Source organism: Brettanomyces bruxellensis, chromosome 9, assembly GCF_011074885.1.
Source record: "Brettanomyces bruxellensis chromosome 9, complete sequence".
Taxonomy (NCBI): Eukaryota; Fungi; Ascomycota; class Pichiomycetes; order Pichiales; family Pichiaceae; genus Brettanomyces; species Brettanomyces bruxellensis.
In genome coordinates this window covers 565,051-585,628 of record NC_054690.1, presented here as the reverse complement: position 1 = coordinate 585,628, position 20,578 = coordinate 565,051, and the positions used below count along the sequence as shown (strand labels likewise).

The following is a 20,578-nucleotide window of genomic DNA, read 5'->3' as shown; positions in this document are numbered from 1 at the left end:
CATTGAATATATTTTTAATTTCGGGGAGAAACAAGCTTTTCTTACATCAGTATTTGCAAATTCAAGAAGGTTAAATCTCCGCTTTAACAGTATACGAAGAGTGTCGGCTCTAACTATTGGTTTGACTTGTGTGTTGATATAGCTCCGTTAATTCATTACATATTTTAAAACGGGTTAGCAAGAGACTTGGCATCAGAGTGGTGAAAAAAGACGATATTGGCAGCGTTTATAGATTACCAGGAGCCCATAAGTTATATACGGTTCGTATTCATTCCTTTAGCAACGCGTATGTCATATTCTTCATCATTTCATCATCTGAACATAAAAGACGCATCTTTGGAACACAATATTTAATCAAAGAGCATTCGTCGAACACTTTTATATCGTCGTCCAACACATCTCGTTTGAACAAATGAGATTACCGCATTCTTCTCGTATGTCTAAGCGTGAAATTCTATATGTCACAAGCTCTACCTTGCGGCATGCAATCAATAACTGCCGAAAGATTCGAAGACGGTCAATAGTTAAGATAGCGACATGTATAAGTTTTCTTGCAGCCACGATATTTATATTAATAGTATGGCTGGAAAGAGAAGCAAAACTGAAGGCTATCACTTCGTTGGACCTGTTATCACTAGATGATAAGTATAGTCCACAGATGTTACATATGGTTCCCATGAGAGAGCGGGCTATAGCATCATCGGTTGACAGCGTATTTGAATCTGGATGCAGAGATATCAAAGATGAAATCGGTAAGCCGCGAGAAAAGGCTGCTATGGTTGTTTTAGCAAGAAACTCAGAATTAGACGGCGTACTTTCTTCCATGAAGTCATTAGAGAGGCACTTTAATCAATGGTTTAATTATCCTTGGGTGTTCTTAAATGACGAAGAATTTACGGAGGAATTCAAAGTGGAGGTGGGTAAAATTGCTAGCGGAAAAACAGAGTTTGGAATAATACCCGAACATAAATGGCATATGCCGTTTGAAAAAGATGATCCTGTTACATTTGCAGAAGCTGTTGAGGAACAGGGTGATCGAGGTATTATGTATGGTAGTATGCCAGCATATCATCGCATGTGTAGATTTTACTCTGGGTACTTTTTTGAACACGAACTAGTCCAGAAATACGATTGGTATTGGCGTGTCGAGCCAGACGTTGACTTCTACTGTGATATCACATACGATCCTTTTAGAGAAATGAAGCTTCACAATAAAAAGTATGGCTTTACGATCATGATCAAGGAGCTTATTAACACTGTTCCAAATCTTTTCAGATACACACTGTCTTTTGCCAGAGAAAATGAGATGGAATTTACTGATTCATGGTCTTTGTTTGCGAAATCGTTTGGCCGGGTCAAGGGTACCAACGAAAAAGATTATAAGGATATAAAAGACATGAAACAGTTCTGGAACCGCCTTCAACAACGTGTTCCTATACTGGATGCCGTCGATTGGTCGACAGACTCGTCTGGGGATGATCTTAGTGAATATGGCTTCCAGTCACTGGTGAGTGCCGGTAATTCAGCCAGCACAGATAGATCTAAGATAGATATGTTTAATAACATGGAATACTCTCTTTGTCACTTTTGGTCGAACTTTGAGATAAGCAGGACTGATCTATTTCTGTCACCAGAGTATAAGAAGTATTTCGACTTCCTAGAGAAATCAGGGGGGTTTTACATGGAGAGATGGGGTGATGCTCCAATTCATTCATTGGCGACAGGTCTCTTTTTAAGCCAATCTGAGATGCACTATTTTCGTGATATTGGTTACAGACACTCTACGTTGGAGCACTGTCCGCTAAATTCACCTTTCCAAAGGTCGTATCGAGAATCTAAAAACTACACGCATGGATATACCCAAAAGGAAGAGCGGTACTGGCGTAAGTATGATGCTCCAGTTGCAAACTCCAGAGTTGGCACTGGCTGCAGATGCAGATGTCCGACAGGTTACTCTGATATAGAGAACTCTGGTAGTACCTGTATACCCCTTTGGGCTCTGCTTTCGGAAAGCAAGAGGCATCCTCGTGCAAAGCTAGATCTTAACAAAATTGAACATGAAGCCGTTCAGATGTATAGAGCGTATGTTAAGAAGAATCCACAAAAGGGTGGCAGTTGGAAGTTAAGTGAAAATGATCGTCACAAGCTTGAAAAGTACGTTCTAAGCGGGTGAGCTTAGGGCCAACTTGCTGAGCTATTCTGGTTTCTTAATATTTTGGTGCTTTTTTATGCTAGTAAGCTATCTAATCACGCTAATAGAGTGTTAATTTATCAATATTATGAGAAATGGCATTGCTTTTCTGTAAAATGTAGCCGGCAAATGCCCAAATGGGTTTCTGATATTGTTTTCCACTCTAAGGTAAGCCAAGAACGGATATCCGTCATCGATTAATGCAATTGAAGGATCTGCAACATTTACCTGTACGCTCATTGCCGATCACGCCTCCCTTGGTTAAAAAATAGAACGCCGGCATATCTTCCCAACACACAAGTCATAGCAAGCCAAATGACTGTTTATGTCGAACTTACTGCCGGAATAAAGCAGATGCAGGTATCATAATGGGACAAGCTCTCTTTCCTGTAGCCTGGATTATTATAATAAAAAAATGGAACTCCCGGATGTTCCGTTTGAAACACGATGTTTCCTTCATGATATTCCAAGTAATCATCAGTGAATGTTCAAAAATAATAGGTTTGTAAGAGATGATCGTTGATCATTTTGGAAAAAAAAATATTGCATTCATAATATCAACAATAAATAATCAATCTGGGCAGTAGTATGTTGTGCATGTATTCGACAATTTACGGATTGTTAAATCCCGCCGGAACCTATAGACGTAAATATAACCCTTTTTTCGTCAATAGCAACACACAAACATTTAATCTGGATGGCATGAAAGAATTTATCCATAACTGCATTAACTTTTTTCAAGTTTCATTGTTTTCGGGATGAATAAACAAAAACTCACAATTGCGCTAACTTTTTTATTTTTCGCTCTTTTCCCACCGAATTTGGCAGTACAACAATACAAACAAAATTGTGACTTTAGCCTATTGTCTTTCGTCTTACGCTGCATACTAAGAATGAACGATGCGTTAAATTGACCCATAATTTTTAAAGCTTGCATCGTATTATAAACGAATTTGCATTATGAGTTCTGGTATAAATCGCCTCTCAATCAATTTTTTCAAATGCAAAGAATTCGTAAGAACTTTCGGCTGGTCATAATAATCTACTGTTACAGACAGACAAATTGCCATTTCAAGACTAAACCATATACTTAATTGTTAGGCTTGTTGTTCCATGGGATTGACTAATGTACACCATCAGTTTATATCTTCAAGTTTAGAGATCCCCAAGAACTAAAATTCAAATTGAGTTTTCAATATTCCTTTTTTTGACAAAATGCTATAGTATTTTAGCTACTTCTGTTCACCAGAAGAACAATAAATATCCTAAATTATAACATGCATTAAGTGGAGTTATTACAATACATGCAATAAGTGCTTTTTGCATTATAACTTATCTTCACACGATTTTTTTTATTTTGTGTATTTGCTGCTCTTTCGAAGTTTGCATGCGTAGCCTCTTGAAAACTTGCATATTCAATAGAATAAGCTTGTGTACTATTTTATTGCCAGCTATGAAAAGCATTTTTATGTGTAATTGCATGAAGATCATAAAAAATAATTCCTTCCCATTGCTAATCGTAAAATTGGAATACTGTTCTTGGCTACAAATAAAGTTTCCGCAGGAAAATTAAAAAAAAAAAAAAAAAAAAAGACAGAAGTATTCCAACGTCATAATGTGCGATGTAACTTCCAAACTAGTTAATTGGTTGGCTGTTTATTTCATGTTACTGTAATTGGAGTCTAGATTGCCATCTTGTGTAGTAATTTGTAATAGTAGTTCATCCTGTTTTCATGTAAAGAAGCACTGATTGGTTGTGTGTTATATTCTCCCATTCAGAATAATTTCCTTGTTGGTTAAAAACATATGCTTCAGCCTCTCACTCTCCAAACGCCGAGACAGAGTCTCCTTTGATCGGACTTTTCTTGCCATTGAAATTATATAGCTCGCATATTATCTCATCAAATTATTCAATATTGCGCTCTCGGTTAAAAAAAAAAAAAATCTAATTAATAGTGATAGAACGCAGATGGCACATGATAGATCTCAATTTCCTTCCGCTTTCAGATAATCTACTGCTAAATATACTCACTAACACCGTTTGACGTGTTGGACTCGTTAGCCATTTCCGTAATTCATTCATTATATTTCCATTCATGTCCATTTTTGTCCGTTCCCTGTGTTCCCTTTAAATTATTAATGTTTTCCCTTTTCCCTTTTTTTTTTCAGTAGCAAGTTTTATTCTTCTCATTTTCTTTCCAAAGTTGTCTTTAATCCTTAGTCCATCACTATCTTTTATATATTCAACTGATCGCTGTCCTTAATAACAATTTATACCATCTGGAATCAAATTTGTTTTCCAGACAGAATGTTAAAAAAATGCTCAATCCTACTTTAAAAATGGTTGAAAAAGCTGGTACAGAAAGATGTTTCCAGGAATTTTCGAACAAGGCTCAACTATATTATGAAGGTGAATCTACAAATGAAACCCAAGAAAGCATCTATCCTTCTTTTATGACATTCAAATGTAATGATATGGAGCAGAATAATGGGGAATATTTAAGTGGGCAAAGCAGAACAACCCAAGGCTATGAGCAGCAAAGCAAAAATCTTGAACCTACTTCCAATAGCCGAAACGCATTTATGGGTGTCCAATCTGAAATTTCAACATCTGACAAATCATATGGTAAGAGCGTCGAAGACATTAACAATGTCTCCGGTTCACAGTCCACTTTCAGATTTTTTGATGATGGGAAAACTGATATATCCCAACGAGGACCTCCAATTTCGGAAAATACGGTGACTTCGTTTCCAAGTTATATTACTAATCTGATGAACCAATATCGGATATAGAAGATTCCACTAAAACACAATCAGTTTTTACTGATGGATGTTCAGGTTACTGTTATTCTGACACGAACACGTCAGTAAATGGAAATCAAAGTAATTTAACAGTTTGTTGTTGCGCTGAACCAGAATTGCATAAGGTGACTTCATATACCAGTCTAGACACTTCGATACCAACCTCATCTTCTCAGTTCATTGAATCATCACCAAAATCCTGCACAACTAATACTCAATCAGCAAAACCTTGCATGCCTATCCAGTCATTTGGTACAAAATATGCTTCATTTGGGTCTGGAAAGTATCAAGCAGAGAAGCAAAATACTAATATTGTTGGATCAGATCAGAACCAACCAAATTTACAGATGCAAGCACAAGGTTCGCCTGATATACTGAATCCGTATTCCACTACCAGATTTCAACCTTCCAAAATTATGAGTCTAGATCAAGTTGTTCGCATCAGAGGTTTACACACAAGCCCAGCAAACTATGTATTTGCTTCACCTGATGAAGATGGTTCCTCCTCTATTGACATCCCCAATTCTGTGCCCTATGGGGTTCCTTTACTACCAGAGAATATGCAACCTGAGCAAGAGAGTGATTTGATAATACATGATACCAATCTATATGAGACGAATGAACAGTTTGAAAACACTTCTTCGAAAAATTCCGAGTCTGTTCCATGGAATAACTTACAAAAACAAGTTGAGTTTCAGTATGGGTTATCACCACGAACATCATACACATTGCGAGCTTGCACTGTACCGGAAATCGCCAACAAACCTATAACACAAGTTTATTCCACGAATATCAAAGATGCTGGGGATAATATATATACCTTGTCTGCTGACCGGTCTTTGCCATCTGCTGGTATTGTGAACGTAGATTCACCATCATTGGATGTTTCAAGCGTACAGTATTCTATGGCCTCCGGAAAAGCACAATACAGATGTGTATTCTGTGGCCGGATATATACAAGGCATAGTCGGTTAAAAAAGCATTTCTTGACCAAGCACAGTGGAAAAAGGTTCGTGTTCAGGTGTAACGTGTGCTTTAAGACATACACATCGAAGGAAAATTTGAATCGGCATATGAATATACATACTGGCAAGTATAAGTGTCCTAAGTGTGGCTCTACTCATGACAGAGCCAAGCGTTTCAGGCAGCACTTACTACAATGTTTAGGTAAGACTACGGACCTCTCTCATTCGAGTAAGATTACTTCCGCTTAATTTAGTTTGTATTATTTTGGGTTGAATAATACGTTGTTCGGGTGTGATTTTTTGGAAATAATTACTTTTAAGAAAACAATTCGGGGTAGGCTTCTTTTGATTGTAAATAACTTTAATAAAAGTAATATGAATTAGGAAGCGCACTTTCACTAATACGAAGTTCCGTGCTCTGGCAAAGATGCTCGCTTCATTTTACTACAGTGTTGACTCATTTTTTTATATGATGCAGGTCTATCCATTCATTATAATAGATTAATGGCAGTTCTTAATTCAAATATTTCGATCTTTATTGGGGTGTTCACCGAATCATATTAATAAATGCACATGACGACGCATGTATGCAAAGAGAATTTGATGGTGATAAGATTATCCTAAGGATGTATAATTTTTACGAGCATCGGTTATTGTGTCACACCACACACACTGTCATCAGTGTTTGGTGCGAAGAAAAAAGTGCTAAGAACAAGGAATTTTAAGCTCAAATATTTTCGAGCTTTATTTACCTCTATTTTTTTCCTTATTCGCTCCACCAATTGCTCCTTACTCTCTCGATCGTCAAAGCAATTACATTTCGTCCATTTTTTTGTATTGTTCATTTTTAATAATGTCATGCAGGGAAGAGCAACTTAGATTTTCTCAGATTAATTCAATTTTCATCCTCTTATCATAATTACCTCAATATATAGTCATAGTTTCTTATTGATGTATGCACGCGTCCTTTTTTCAATAAACGGCTGACACCATTTACTCTTATTCATTTTACGAAACAACGTTAGCTTTGAAGCAAATGTAAAGTCAGCTTTTTTTCTTTGTCAATACGATCACAAACTGACTTCCCACCAATTGAACGTGTTTCATCATTGAATTGCACATGGTTGGTGTGGAATTTTAATACCCATACAGCTTTGTAGAATGTGATCGTGCTTGTACTATCAGACTACAATTTGTTTATCCCCAGCTTAGATAATGAAGTTTTCCATTTTATTTGTGCAACGACAGTCCATGCATCCTTACATTGTGAATTAATATAGGTGAAACCATCAGAGATGGCATAATGCGTATATCATACCACACACTATTTAAGATCCAACAGAGAAGCCTCCTATAGACGATTTAGCACTTTTATATTTAGAAGCATGTGCACTTGGGTTGACGGAAAATCTTAGAGATAATCGAAGGGATCCCCTAGTATTTCATTTCTTCGAAATCTGTTACGGTTGTGATTAATTCTGAATTGGGAAATCGGCTTTCTCACATTACTTTTATTTTTATGCATCTAATTATAATATATATTTTTTCGCGTCTGGTTGCTTCGCTTTAAAACTGCATTTCCCAATACAGGCAGTGCGCTGGTGCAAAATAGTAATTAATGCCAAAAAGAGTTGCAATTTTCCCCATAATTCACACCTCTCTAATTTATTTTAAAATTTTCCACCTACAGGAAGCCCCCGGATAGTTCAATTTTGCGGATCCGACATCCTTGAAACTGATCGTCGACGTGTTTCTCGTTCTAGAACCGTTATTTCTGAAAATTTCAGTTCCGGGGATGATCGAGAATATTTTGTTCCGGTTCGCAGAGCAATCGCTGCTCGGAATTAATAGGATACAAATTGATACAAATTTGTTTGATCCTTTCTATAGCCGGAACTATAAGAGCTGACAATAATCCCGAAAAGTTTTTGATGCAAGCAAATCAGCGAAGAATTAATGCATAACAGAAGATATATATATACTCTGACTTATGGCTAGTACATATCTCATTCTGTATTAATTTTGTGTTTGTTCCGTATGATTCGCTTTCAATCTTGTACCTGTTCGCTCAATGATAGTACACTTATTTTGACGAATGTTCCGTTCCGGTTTAGGACGATTTATAGAGTAGAAAAGACCTCCGTATTTTTGCGATAAAAAAAAGCCTGCAAATACCAGCATTTGGTGTATCGCCCAAAACTCGCCTTTTGCCGTGGTTCCGATTTTTTTGCTAATTTGTTAGTTTTTTTATTTTTAATTTTTTTTTTTTTTCGCACCTTGTTGTTATCTCAGGCGTGTGTGTGCGCGCGGTTTTACGCTAACCTTTTTTCACCTTCGCAAAATATGACCCCTCTAGCAATATCTAACCCTGATGCCGTGAGATCTGATCTGTCCTTTTAACCAATCAGTTCGTCAAGTTGTCATTTTTTGTCCTCATCCATTATATACTGCATCCACCTGGATATATATTAATCAGATTAGAAGAAAACCGATTGCAGCGCGCAAAAATTGTCCCCTTCATATTCTCTCTTTTATTATAGGCATAAGCCCATTCCGCCGATTCCAACTTCGAAGACCAGACTAGTGTGCATTAGTGTCGATATTATCTGCACTACAATCAGCATACACACTCGTTACGGTTAATAGGCATCGCACCGAACTTTTTTTTGGTCTCACATTCTCTTGGCAACCAAAGGAAAAAGGCATTTTTACATTGCTTGGGTTATCAGTAGAGACTAACCCTCGCACTACACACAAGTTGAATTATCGCCCCTCAGGTAAGTTCCCAATGTCATCAACGATGACCCAGTCCGGTTATCGTGGGCAGCCTGGATTTCGGCAACCGGGTATTCTAGATACCGAGGTGCTGGCACTAAATGACTATGATGATCATAGCTCTACTATAGAAAGAGCAGGTCTTCGGCAGACGAGTCTAAGTGCTCGTCTGAATAACCAGCGCCTGAAAAAGCACAAGACGAAAGCACAAATCGTGCTTAATAGCAATGCATCCATCTACAGTCTTTCCAATGGCTCCAATGGCTCAACACCTTCATTATATGCTCAGCCTCCCGGTGTTCCTTATGCAAATTCTGCATTTAACGGATCCTCGGGGAGTCTGACGTCTGTGACTCACCGGCCGCTTCAACAGTCACAGAATAGGCCTCCGTACGTGAATAATGGGCAGATGGCTCCGCCTCAGTTTAGACAGCCTGCTCCAGGTCAAATTCCGAATGGATACATGTCTCCCAACGGATATCCACAGCCACAGCAACAATTACAACAGGCGCAACAACCACAACAATATCAGCAATTTCAACAGCAGCAGCAATACCAACAGTTTCAACAACCTCAAGGCATGCACCAGCCTGCAGATATGCAGCAGCGAAGATTTGTGCAGCCAGCACAGACCCCAAGTGGCAATGCATCGGTGTTTCATGGTCGATTATCCCCTTCCAGTGGAATGCAGAGCCAGCGGAACTCGAATTACTCCAGCAGGATGTCAGAATTCAACTTTTATAGTCACTCTGGATCGTCACAGGCATTCAAGACGACTTCTCCACAAACGATTGGCACTCAAAGCGTATCGAATGATTCCTTTGTCGGAAATATGGAGGATTCATCACTCCAAAGGTCCAGCCTAACTTACGGAAATAGAATGAGCAGCAACACTAGCGAAGACTTGGATAGCGTAGCAAAGCCTGGAAATCTTTCTAACAGGACCAGCAACCAGGATGCATCTGCAATAATGTCATCGAATGGTGCAGCAAGCAGCTCGCCCCAACTTGATAACCTAAGGTCTGAAAATGACCAGTTGAAGAAGAAGTTGAAGGAGCTGGAGGACTCTATGCAGTCCGTAAATATTACGAAGAAGTTGGTGGACGAATCTTCAGAAAAAGTTGAGGCGTACGTCTATGATATTGCGAAGTTGAAAACAGATTCCGTCCGCAAGGAACATCTAAATACACAGTTAATCACATTTATCACACAAATAATGCAGAAAATACCCGGATACATCGACCAGAAAGCGACTTTTGAAGAGCTAGTTGGGAAGTTGTCGATTCCTCAGTCAGCCAAGGAAAGCTACATAAAAGCACTCAAAAGTTATGAGGAGGCGGATACGCAGGACGCATCGAAAGCTCTAAAAAAAGGAGCCACTCTTTCAAGGAAGGATATCTTCGATATCTTTCGGGATGAGGTTAAGCTTTTGAGCTCGAAAGTGCAGCGGTTGGAGGAAGAGAAACATCATACCGAGCAAATCTTGCGGAAGCAGATTGAAGATGAGAGAAGGACTATTCGTAAGTTTTCTCTCAGCAAGAAGTGTCGCCCTGGCGTGAAAGACTCTTCGGTTCATACTCCGCTTAATCGTAAGAGAATAGCTTCATTTAGATTGATTGATGTTGTTGAGCCTCGACTTGATATCAGCAAAGAAGGAGGGGGTGTATCACATTAAAGAAAAATAATGCAACACAGACAGCTAAGTTCCGTCTGTAATTTGTTAGCATATGTTAATTTAGTGTATTGCTGTTATGCCTTCTCTTTCTCTTCAAGGTTAGATATTTATATAGGTGCTAGCGATGCTTAGCACTAGTTCTTTACTTTTCTCTTTGGTCCTGCTGCTATCATGATTGTCTTGGTTTCTACTTTCTTAAGGCCGTATTTGGGGCTTCAGTTAAAGCATCTATTCTTTTTGCTATCTTTACTGGTCTTCTGTCTTCTTTTGTTGTTCTTTTTTTTTGCATTGTCATCATATTTTATTCCTGGGTAGAAGGATTTTAAGTCATTCTTTTTACACCATCGATTTATCTATATAAATCAATTAAACTGGTATTGGTATAGAGAAGAGTATTTGTTTCGTAGGGACGGACTCTCAAGATCGCGAAAAAAAAAATAGTCCAAATAAATAAGACTCTCTTCATGATTTCATGGCCTTCCCAATATCCAAACAGATTGACAAACTGCCTCTTTTTGCCTTAAAGCTACAGTTTGCATGTTGATAAACTTGACTGTCCATATATTTGGATGTTATGTTTTCATCAAATCTTTTTGTGGTATCCAATTCATTCAAGTCACTGATCTCAAGAACTAGTGCAAGGAGCATTAGTTTATTTAGCAGTCCTGGCTTCAAACTTTCCAAAAGTGACATTAAGCAGCTTACAACAACTCAATTATTGGTTAAACTTGGATATATTAGACAGCCGCATGCCGGAATAACGCAATGGCTACCACTTGGATTGAAAACATTGAGAAATATCGAAGGGCTCATTAGAAAGAAGTTAGATGATGCCGGTGTGATAGAAGTGTCGCTTTCTTCCCTATCGCACAGCGTACTTTGGCAGAAAACAAACAGATGGGCAAACGATGAATTGTACAAGTTGAATGAGGATTACTGTTTAGCAGCAACTGCTGAAGAAGATATCACTGCTTTGGTGAAAGAATACGCTCAATCGTATAAAAACTTGCCGCTGCAGGTGTATCAAATCAACAGGAAATACAGAGATGAAAAGCGGGCAAGAGGAGGGTTGCTTAGAGGCCGTGAGTTCATAATGAAGGATGCTTATAGTTTTGACGTCAACAAAGATGAGGCCTTGAAAAGTTTTAAGAAATTCAATGAAATATATCTATCCATTTTCAAATCTCTCAGGATACCATTTCTCAAGGCCAATGCCGACGCCGGATCCATAGGTGGTGATCTTTCTTACGAGTGGCATTTTCTTTCGGATAAAGGCGAAGACACGCTCTTTATCTGCGATAATTGTGGAACTGCTGGTAATGTCGAAAAAGTGCGTCCATATGTTGATTTAAATGCACAGTCTGCGGCCAAAGCTCAGATGACGTATTTCTTAACTACTGGAGGTAGTTTGGCTGTATTTTATTACCCAAGTGACAGGAAGTTGAATTTAAAGTTGTTTGAATCGTTAAATTTGGTTCATTTAAATTCGAAATTCAGAGACCAGAAGAAGATTGTTGAGGTATTTCAACAAAAGCAACGAGCTTCCGGTGGATGGACTAATGTTATTATAGTTTACGATGTTGGTTGTGGACAGAATACCACTTATCCGAAACTTGCTGTGAAGGCTGACCCTAAATTTACAACTGTTTTCAAGAGTCTCGATATTACAGATGTGAAAGAAGACGATCTCTGTCCAGCTTGTAACGGTAAAGGCCATTTGCATTCCAAAAAAGGAATAGAGGTGGGGCACACGTTTTACTTGGGAAAGAAATATTCGGTTCCTTTGGATGCCAAGTTCAGCGATAAGAATGGTAAAATGCGTTACTACGATATGGGATGCTATGGAATTGGTGTGAGTAGATTGCTAGGTTCGATTGCAGAAGTTTTAAGGGATGACAAGGGGTTGAAATGGCCTGCGATCATTGCACCTTTCCATGTTTCGATTATTCAGGTTGGTAAAAGTAGTGACAGGTCGACAGATTGCGATCAGAAGTTGAATGAGCTAATTAAGAAATTGCAAAGTTTGCACATTGATGCTAGATTTGGAAATGGAAACTTCACATTTGCACAAAATATGAGAGTGTCCAAAGCTTTGGGTATTCCGTTGCAGATTATTGTTGGCAAGACATATCCAAAGCTTGAAATTGAGATTAGAGGTAATGTTTATGGAGATACGGGCAAACACGAATTAGAGGCAAGGGCAGATGAGCTTGGCGTAGTCCATACTGAGAGAAATGGCTTTGAGAAGTACTTGGTTGATATAGAGCATGCTGACAAAGCTATTGAGCTTCTACTTAAAGATATGTGATATATCGCTCTTTTTAGCCAAATTATTTATTCATAGAACAGCTACCTGTATATAGTAGAATACGATTATTATTTGTCAAACTTAAGTGATCTATTAAATCTTATAGAAATGAAAAAGATGTAGAAGACCATATATTGAGGCTGTTACAACAAGAAAGAAGTTTCCGAATGATTGTATTGTTTAAGCACCTTACTGAGCTCAGAATATCTTACCGGTAAGTTTAGAGATGACATGTAGAATAACAACGGAAAAGATGAATGCAACAGCAAATATCAAAACAACCAATGGGTCGATCTTGAATCCATCAGCTTCATCTGTGTAGATCTTTAGCATACTAGAGGAAGAGCCTCCGGCACCCGCAGCACGTGACGAGTTTGGCTTATTCAGCTTCTGCTGTCTAAGCTTGTTTTCCTTGTTTGCTCTTCTCTTTGAGAGAGTCTTAGCTCCACCTGGGATACTTGAGGACTGCATGAAACGTGTTAGTATAAAAGCAAGAAAATATTAGTTAGGAATGAACACAGTACGGAGTCCACTAAATGCATACCATTCTGAGATTTCTATGTGTGTAATAGATTTGAAAGTCAGGAAAATTTGCTGGGTGTACTGGATAATTATGTTAGAGGTTTAGCACTAGTATACCAAAGGGTGATTCGAACGTCGAAAAATAATCTGACCTGCCACCTACGTCGATTTTTTGCACTCGGCACTCGTCTGCACAAAGTATCTGGTGTAAGGATGTATAATTTGTCTGGAAATTAATGCGCAGAAAATGGAGAACGGAGACTGCTGAAAAGGACTTTTGGTATTTGTTTATGCGGAGGATTATTCATGGTATTCATACGGAACATTTAATGAGATCTTGCGTATTTAAAAGGTGGTGTCAAAACAAGAAAACACGAATAATGGAATTCAAGCAAGGGAAGATGGTATTGTTATATCATCTGATTAACACGAGGACTACATCTATATAAAGTGAAGATATTCCCTTTCGTATTATACATACTCTTTATTATATACTAAAGAGAATGTCGAAATACTATATAAATCTGGTGACATTAAGTTTAACAGGCGGGTTATGAGGATTGTTTGTAGCAGTTAAGAATTTCATAAAAAATTGTTTCAAGAAGAATTTTAGGTAGGAAACCAGGGTTTATTTCAACTTATTGAGGACCTAGTTGTCAGATATATTTGAGTATAAAGCAAAGAACAGATTTACTAATTTTGCTAATATGATCAAGTACAGCAAAGATATGTATATTTTAAAGCTACTTACGTTTTGGTTAATAGTTCCAGCTGGGATTTAGAGCATATTGAGGACATTGTAGGCACAACGAAAAGTCCTGTCACAGATTTGGAGGATTTTGTTTCAGAAACGTGCGGAATTCAGCTAAGTGCCAGAAAAAGCATTTAGGCGGCAAGAAGTAAAATCGGAATTCTGGTGTGTCTGTAGCATTTTACTGAAAAAAAGAAGAAAGCAGAGAAAAAGAAAAATTGTGTTCATTGCAAGGTATAAAAACTTGGCTTAGGAGAGAGAAAACGGCCCACTTGAATCATTTGCACGAAGGGTGGATCACGAAAAAGAAGTTACAAAGAGGAAAACGACTATAATGGAAGGGAAAAACAACAAAAAAAAAAAAGCCGAGGGGATAGGGCACCGACCGCTATGAGCATTGTGGATTATATAAGAGCGATCGATGACGGGGACAATGTATGGAGGGAAAATAATTGTGGAAGAATTAAGAGCAGGTTAGTATACAATGGGTATGAGGGGGGTGCGGAAAAAATTTCGACTAATCAGCTTAGGAGAGAAGGTGGAAAAAATATACACATAAATGAATAAGTGAAAGAGCGTTGGTGGTTTTGAAAAGAAGAATAGAATAGTGTATAGTGGGATAAGACAAGAAAAATAAAAATTAAATAAAAAAAAAAAAAAATTGTCCCAGGAAAAAAAGAAAACACCAGCATGTAGAGATTAACATTACATAATTTGTCAACGCAGCACAGACTTCTGAGCACACCATTGCTGATATCCAGTTGCAGCAGTTTTCAAGCAGACAGGAGGAGCAATTTGCCTGAGAGAAACAAAAAGACCAGATTTAGCATATTGCAGAGAACGGTTGTCGAATTCGCTGTCATCGTCAAAGGCAGTAGTATTATCAGTATCATTGCTTTTTTCTGTGTGCCTTCATAGAAATAAGAGCACCCGCCAATTGTTCGTCAGTCCAGAGCAGCGGGACAAAAAGGAAACAGAAATATTGCCAACCCGGCCTATAAAGAGCATTGAAGTGCTAGGGAGCTTGGAAATTAACACCGTGTTTACTGCTTCAGGTATACATATATATACACACATCTATAGACAGAAAGGAAACTTGAGCTTGAACCATGGCATCATCATCATCATCACCATCGCAAGCCTCAAAGGCGTCGCCGTCGCTAGCATCGTCGCATCCCACGAGGTCGTCGACGCCTTTATCGAGGAAGTTTGCGTCCACGGAGCCTGCATCCTCACCCACAAGTGCAGCGGCAGTTGCAGTACTAAGCAAGACATCGAGTGTTGTTGGCACAGTAGGCACGACCACGGTGGCCACGTCGGTCACCGGGCTGTCGGGGAATGCCACGGCAGGCACAGCGGGCACAACAGGCACAGCAGCAGCAGCATCGCCGGCAGTGGCTGAGACGGAGCGGAGAAACTCTGTTTCTTCACTTTCCAGTGCATCGGCATCACCTGCACCGGCCTCAAGGCTCAGGGCACAGGCATCGTTGCACCAGTTGAACGCGACGAGAAGCAACTTCAACCCGTCCTGGCTGCCCCAGCAGACGAACCCGTTGCTGAATGTGACGCCCTGGATCGAGCAGCAGGCCCAGATTTCGCCGATGCAGAACCTCAGTGGTTTCAGTGGCACTATCCAGCAGCAGCAGAGGATACCCTCGGGGAACGGCGGGATCGCGGCGTTGAACCAGATACGGGGGATCCCGATGAACCAGTCGTCGACGGTGGGTTCGATTAACGGGAGTGTTAGCACTGCAAACGACCGGCAGGCACCCCAGCCGTCTGGGTACGGGCGGTCGAACCGGTCGCCCATTTCTGAGGGCAATGCTGGGCTTTATAGGGGGCACTATAGGGGGAAGGTGAATGCTAATTCTGGTAATGGTAATGGCAATGGTAATGCCAATGCTAATTCTAGCAATGCCAACAATACCACTGCCAACAGCTCAGCACAACCATCCCACCGGCATCACAACATTACTCCCGGAAATGACGAGATCATTCCCACAGCTGTGGTGATCAAGAACATCCCCTTTGCGATCAAGAAAGAGCAGCTCTTGGACTTTATGGCCAAGTGCAACTTGCCGCTCCCCTACGCGTTCAACTACCACTTCGACAACGGGGTGTTCCGGGGCTTGGCCTTCGCCAACTTCAACACGACCGACGAGACGGCTCTGGTGGTGAACCTGCTGAATGGCCGGGAGATCGGTGGCCGTAAGCTCCGGGTCGAGTACAAGAAGATGCTCCCGCCGGCAGAACGTGAGAGGATCGAGCGGGAGAAAAGAGAGAGGCGAGGCCAGCTCGAGGAGCAGCACCGGTCGGCCTCGGCCACCTCGTTGGCCTCGATGTACTCGATTGCCTCGGCCCCACCTACCACGGGCAACGGCCAGATGGACCGCTTGTACGTGACGCTGGCTCCAGCCAGCCAGTTACCCCAGCCACCCCAGGGGGTCGACTTCAACGGCCCGGACGCCCTCGAATTGTACACGAAACTCGTTCTTTTCCGCGACGAGCCCCGCATCAATACCGCGGGGGCCTCCCCGGTGGAGCTTGCCTTTCACGCCGCCTCCCTCACGGGCAACCAGAGGCGGTCCGTGTCGCTCATCGCCCAGTTTTTGGGCTTGGCCGACACGCTAGAGGGCGGCTTTATCGTTGTCCGCCGGTCGCTCGAGTCCATGTACCAGCTGCAGAGGGAGCAGCACAGCCAGCAACAGCAACAGCAGCAGCAGCAGCAGCAGCAGCAGCAACAACAACAACAACACAGCCAGCAGCCACAGGCATTCGCCCCCTTGCTTATGCGGTCGCACTCCCACAGCATACTCAACTCGGCCTCGGCCCTCTCGATGAACACCGGCCGGTACCGGCAGCAGTCGCCCCGGACGATCGGCCTGCAGCAGACGTCGCTCGCCGGGCAAACTGGCCTCAGCCAGTTCTCGATGGCCGCCTCCGGCTTCGGTGGCCCCCAGAACGACCCGCTCCACCACTCGGCATCGACCGTTTCACTCAATCTTCCACGCCAGGCCGCCTATCCGACCCCTTCCACGCCCAATCCCTCGCGGATGACCTTTGGGGGGTCCCAGATCGGGGCCGGCTTTGCCACAACCGGCTTGACCGGTGCAAACACCTTTTCCGGCAGTGCCGGGGGCAGCTTGCTAGGCTCCCAGAACACCACCAATAGCCCCTTTCAGCAGCAGCAGCAGTATCAGGCTTTCAACAACCCCCAGCTGACTGGCGGCTCAACTATCAGTACAAACACCAAGGGGCTCGACGATCTTTTCGTCGGCATGGAGAATCTAAACTTCACCAGCTGACAACCACGGGGCTGCATCTGGCCTTCTTTCATTTGATGCTTTGAATCTGTTGGATTAACAGTATGATGCTTTTTTTTTTTCTTCTTCTTCTTTCTCTCGCCTCTCCTGATCGATATCGGTACTTTCATTCTCCTAGTGTTGACCTCGTGCTGGCTTCTTGCCACCGCCTTCAGCACTCGTGTTGCTACTATTTATTTGTCCAGCTTTGCTTTGTTGCTTCCTCTTTATGTCCAGTTGATCTAATCTTCCTAACGACCTTTTTTTATTCTACTTTAGAATATTTGCTTTTCATGTTCTTTTTGTTCCCTTCTTTCTTTTTGTTCTTTTTGTTCCCTTCTTTCTTTTTGTTCCCTCTTTCTTTCTCTTACTACTTTCTAACGAATGAACTTCGAAATGATTGAATGTGTGATTAATAATATCTCATTATGTTGTTACTGAAGCGTACTTTACCTACCTGTAGTTTCTTCCCAGACTGTTTCATCCACCCAAAAAGCATATATAGCTTTGATGTTTCCATAATAATCCATACCAGAGCCCACACTTTTATAATGAAATAAATAAAAAAATACCTGCAAATCCTCTTTTAGGGAGAGGTAAAATTAAAGCCATCCCCCCGGCAGAGCATATGGCCGAAAAAAAAAAATAAACAATAATCGCGTCCTGTGAATACGTCAGCGCGAATATTTATTTTCATTTTCCTCCATTTTCACACATTTCTCCCGATCCTGCTTTTTCATCTCGCTTCCGGATAAAGCTGTTTTCTCCATCTCGAGCTTGCTTAATTGTGCATAGTTATTAGGTTGTTATCAGAGAAATGGCACATTTACGGCACAGAAGAGAACAGAGACCTGCAACCGTGCAGAATGAAAGAGAGGAGAAATTAGATGTGAAACAGGAATCCGATAGTCCTTACGAAAAGGCAAAAAGAGCAAATTTTGTTCGGAACTATTTAGAGCCTGTTTTAGGACCCCTCCTACTAACGGCAGTCGCATTTTACTTGAGGTCGTATCATCTCGCTGAAAACAAGCATGTCATTTGGGATGAAGCTCATTTTGCCAAGTTTGGTGCCTTCTATAACAGACATGAATTCTATCACGATGTCCACCCTCCTCTAGGTAAAATGCTCTGTGGCTTAAGTGAGTATCTCTCCGGGTTCAATAACTCGAAATTCATGTTTGAGAGTGGAAAATCATACCCGAGAGATATAAACATTAAGCAGATGCGTCTTTTCCAGGTCGTATTCAGCACACTAGTGGTTCCAATGTGCTACTACACTTGTAAGCAAATGCAATTGAGCCTCTGGAGCACGTATCTCATTTCTCTTAATGCCTGCTTTGAGATATCGTTCATTGTGCTTGGCAAGTTTGTTTTGCTAGACAACTTCCTTATCTTCTTTATAACAGCTTCATTCATGTGCTTTTCACGTGTCTTCAATCTACGAAAGAGAGAGGGTTCCAGGCTTTGGAAAGTCTGGATGCTTTTAACTGGTGTTTCTATCGGTTGTGCCTGCTCAGTTAAATGGGTTGGACTGTTTGTGACCGCCGTTATTGGTCTCTACGTGATTTTGGATCTCTGGATCAAATTTTGGGATACGCAGCATTTCACTTGGAAGAAGTACTCCCGTTGCTGGGCTTACCGTATCATATACTTGATCATCGTTCCAATCATGATGTATTTGCTCTTCTTCAAAATACACTATGCACTTCTTTATAAGCCAGGAACGGGCTCGGGCTCCATGTCGACACTTTTCCAGGTCAACCTTCGCCAAACAGATATTGGAGATCAGCCTCGACTTGTTAAACTTGACAATACAGTCACTATTAGATCTCAGGGTCCTTCTCCTAACTTGCTACACTCTCATCCACAACTTTATCCGGATGGATCAAACCAGCACCAGGTTACTACTTATGGCTATAAAGACACCAACAATGTTTGGACTTTTAGACCAGCCAGAGAGGACTGGTCATACACTGATTATCTCAAAGACGGTGATGTCATTCGTTTAAAGCACACAAACACGGCTGCAAATCTACACTCGCATGAGATTCATGGCCATGTTAGCCCTGAGTTTTATGAAGTCAGTGGCTACGGAGATGAAGCCATCGGAGATGAAAAAGACGACTGGGTATTTGAGGTCATGGATCAGATACACTCATCAAATACTACATATGCCAATGTCAACGAGCAGGACCCTGAATATTTCGACTATATCCACCCTGTCTCGACTTCCTTCAGACTTAGACACAAGTATCTTGGCTGCTACTTGGCTACCACAGGTAAGGCATACCCTGCCTGGGGCTTTAAGCAAGGTGAAGTCATCTGCAAGCCAGCAGCACCAAAAGACAGTTTCCGGGCTAGATTTGATAAATCCACATGGTGGAATATCGAGTCCGTGGAGAAGTCCAATGTTCCGGTGGATCACGAATATAAATATCCGAAAAGCAGCTTTTTGGACGATTTCCTTATGACACAAAGAGCCATGATGGCCTCCAACAACGGTCTAATTCCAGACGACGATAAAGATGATGTTATTTCGTCGTCCTGGTGGGAATGGCCTCTTCTCAGAGGTGGAATAAGAATGTCCAGCTGGTCTTCCTATGAAAGACGTTACTACATGTTTGATAGTCCATTTGTTATGTGGTCTACAACTGCTGCAGTATTGGTCTTTGTACTGATTATGTTGAGACTCGCCATCTTATGGCAAAGACAAACTCTTTTTCTTGATGAGAGTACCACCTCAAGATTGCTCATAACTGGAGTAGCACCATTTTTGGCATGGTTCATTCATTACCTTCCATTCATTATTATGGGTAGAGTAACCTATTTCCACCATTACACTCCGGCATTATACTTTGCCATTTTCATTGCAGCCTTTGTGGTAGACTATCTAACGCATGGATTCAACAAATATTTGAAGGCATCCATTTACATTTCATTATATTCGATGTTGCTCTATTTCTTCTATCTTTTCGGTCCTACCGCACTGGGAATGACAGGTAGAGTAGATAGCTATAAATACATAAACTGGTTCCACGAATGGACCATGTCTGAGTATGCTCCATTTTCTATTGAAGCTATATGGGAGCACACTCGCGATGACTTGATTGACACATACAAATATGTCAAGTCTTTGGTACCATTAAAAGCATGAATATAGGGTAACCCATACTCCATTATATTTAATTTTTGGACCAAGCTACTGCATTTCAACAAGTTTACGATATGTGTGTACCTATGCAATTTCATGATATACCTTACATATTTCAAATAAGACCCATGTTGTT

At 41.0% G+C, this 20,578-nt stretch overlaps 7 protein-coding genes across 7 annotated transcripts; 6 read left to right on the top strand and 1 right to left on the bottom strand.

The window, feature by feature from the left end:
• Window positions 1–412: 412 nt before the first annotated feature.
• On the top strand, window positions 413–2,173 carry BRETT_002133 (uncharacterized protein; the record flags this gene model as incomplete). Its single annotated transcript, XM_041280671.1, has 1 exon — window positions 413–2,173. The coding sequence occupies one exon, from the start codon at window positions 413–415 to the stop codon at window positions 2,171–2,173; it is 1,761 nt and encodes a 586-aa protein (XP_041138462.1).
• Window positions 2,174–4,531: 2,358 nt separating this feature from the next.
• Window positions 4,532–6,207, top strand: BRETT_002132 (uncharacterized protein; the record flags this gene model as incomplete). The annotated part of the gene is made up of 2 exons (XM_041280670.1): window positions 4,532–4,946; window positions 4,985–6,207. The coding sequence occupies 2 exons, from the start codon at window positions 4,532–4,534 to the stop codon at window positions 6,205–6,207; spliced, it is 1,638 nt and encodes a 545-aa protein (XP_041138461.1).
• A 2,539-nt stretch (window positions 6,208–8,746) lies between these two features.
• On the top strand, window positions 8,747–10,408 carry BRETT_002131 (uncharacterized protein; the record flags this gene model as incomplete). Its single annotated transcript, XM_041280669.1, has 1 exon — window positions 8,747–10,408. The coding sequence occupies one exon, from the start codon at window positions 8,747–8,749 to the stop codon at window positions 10,406–10,408; it is 1,662 nt and encodes a 553-aa protein (XP_041138460.1).
• Window positions 10,409–10,982: 574 nt separating this feature from the next.
• Window positions 10,983–12,716, top strand: BRETT_002130 (uncharacterized protein; the record flags this gene model as incomplete). The annotated part of the gene is made up of 1 exon (XM_041280668.1): window positions 10,983–12,716. One exon carries the CDS (start codon window positions 10,983–10,985, stop codon window positions 12,714–12,716), a length of 1,734 nt encoding a protein of 577 aa, XP_041138459.1.
• A 198-nt stretch (window positions 12,717–12,914) lies between these two features.
• BRETT_002129 (uncharacterized protein) lies at window positions 12,915–13,263 on the bottom strand (the record flags this gene model as incomplete). The annotated part of the gene is made up of 2 exons (XM_041280667.1): window positions 12,915–13,181; window positions 13,261–13,263. 2 exons carry the CDS (start codon window positions 13,261–13,263, stop codon window positions 12,915–12,917), a joined length of 270 nt encoding a protein of 89 aa, XP_041138458.1.
• Window positions 13,264–15,098: 1,835 nt separating this feature from the next.
• Window positions 15,099–17,294, top strand: BRETT_002128 (uncharacterized protein; the record flags this gene model as incomplete). The annotated part of the gene is made up of 1 exon (XM_041280666.1): window positions 15,099–17,294. The coding sequence occupies one exon, from the start codon at window positions 15,099–15,101 to the stop codon at window positions 17,292–17,294; it is 2,196 nt and encodes a 731-aa protein (XP_041138457.1).
• Window positions 17,295–18,108: 814 nt separating this feature from the next.
• On the top strand, window positions 18,109–20,445 carry BRETT_002127 (uncharacterized protein; the record flags this gene model as incomplete). The annotated part of the gene is made up of 1 exon (XM_041280665.1): window positions 18,109–20,445. One exon carries the CDS (start codon window positions 18,109–18,111, stop codon window positions 20,443–20,445), a length of 2,337 nt encoding a protein of 778 aa, XP_041138456.1.
• Between the last annotated feature and the right edge of the window lie 133 nt (window positions 20,446–20,578).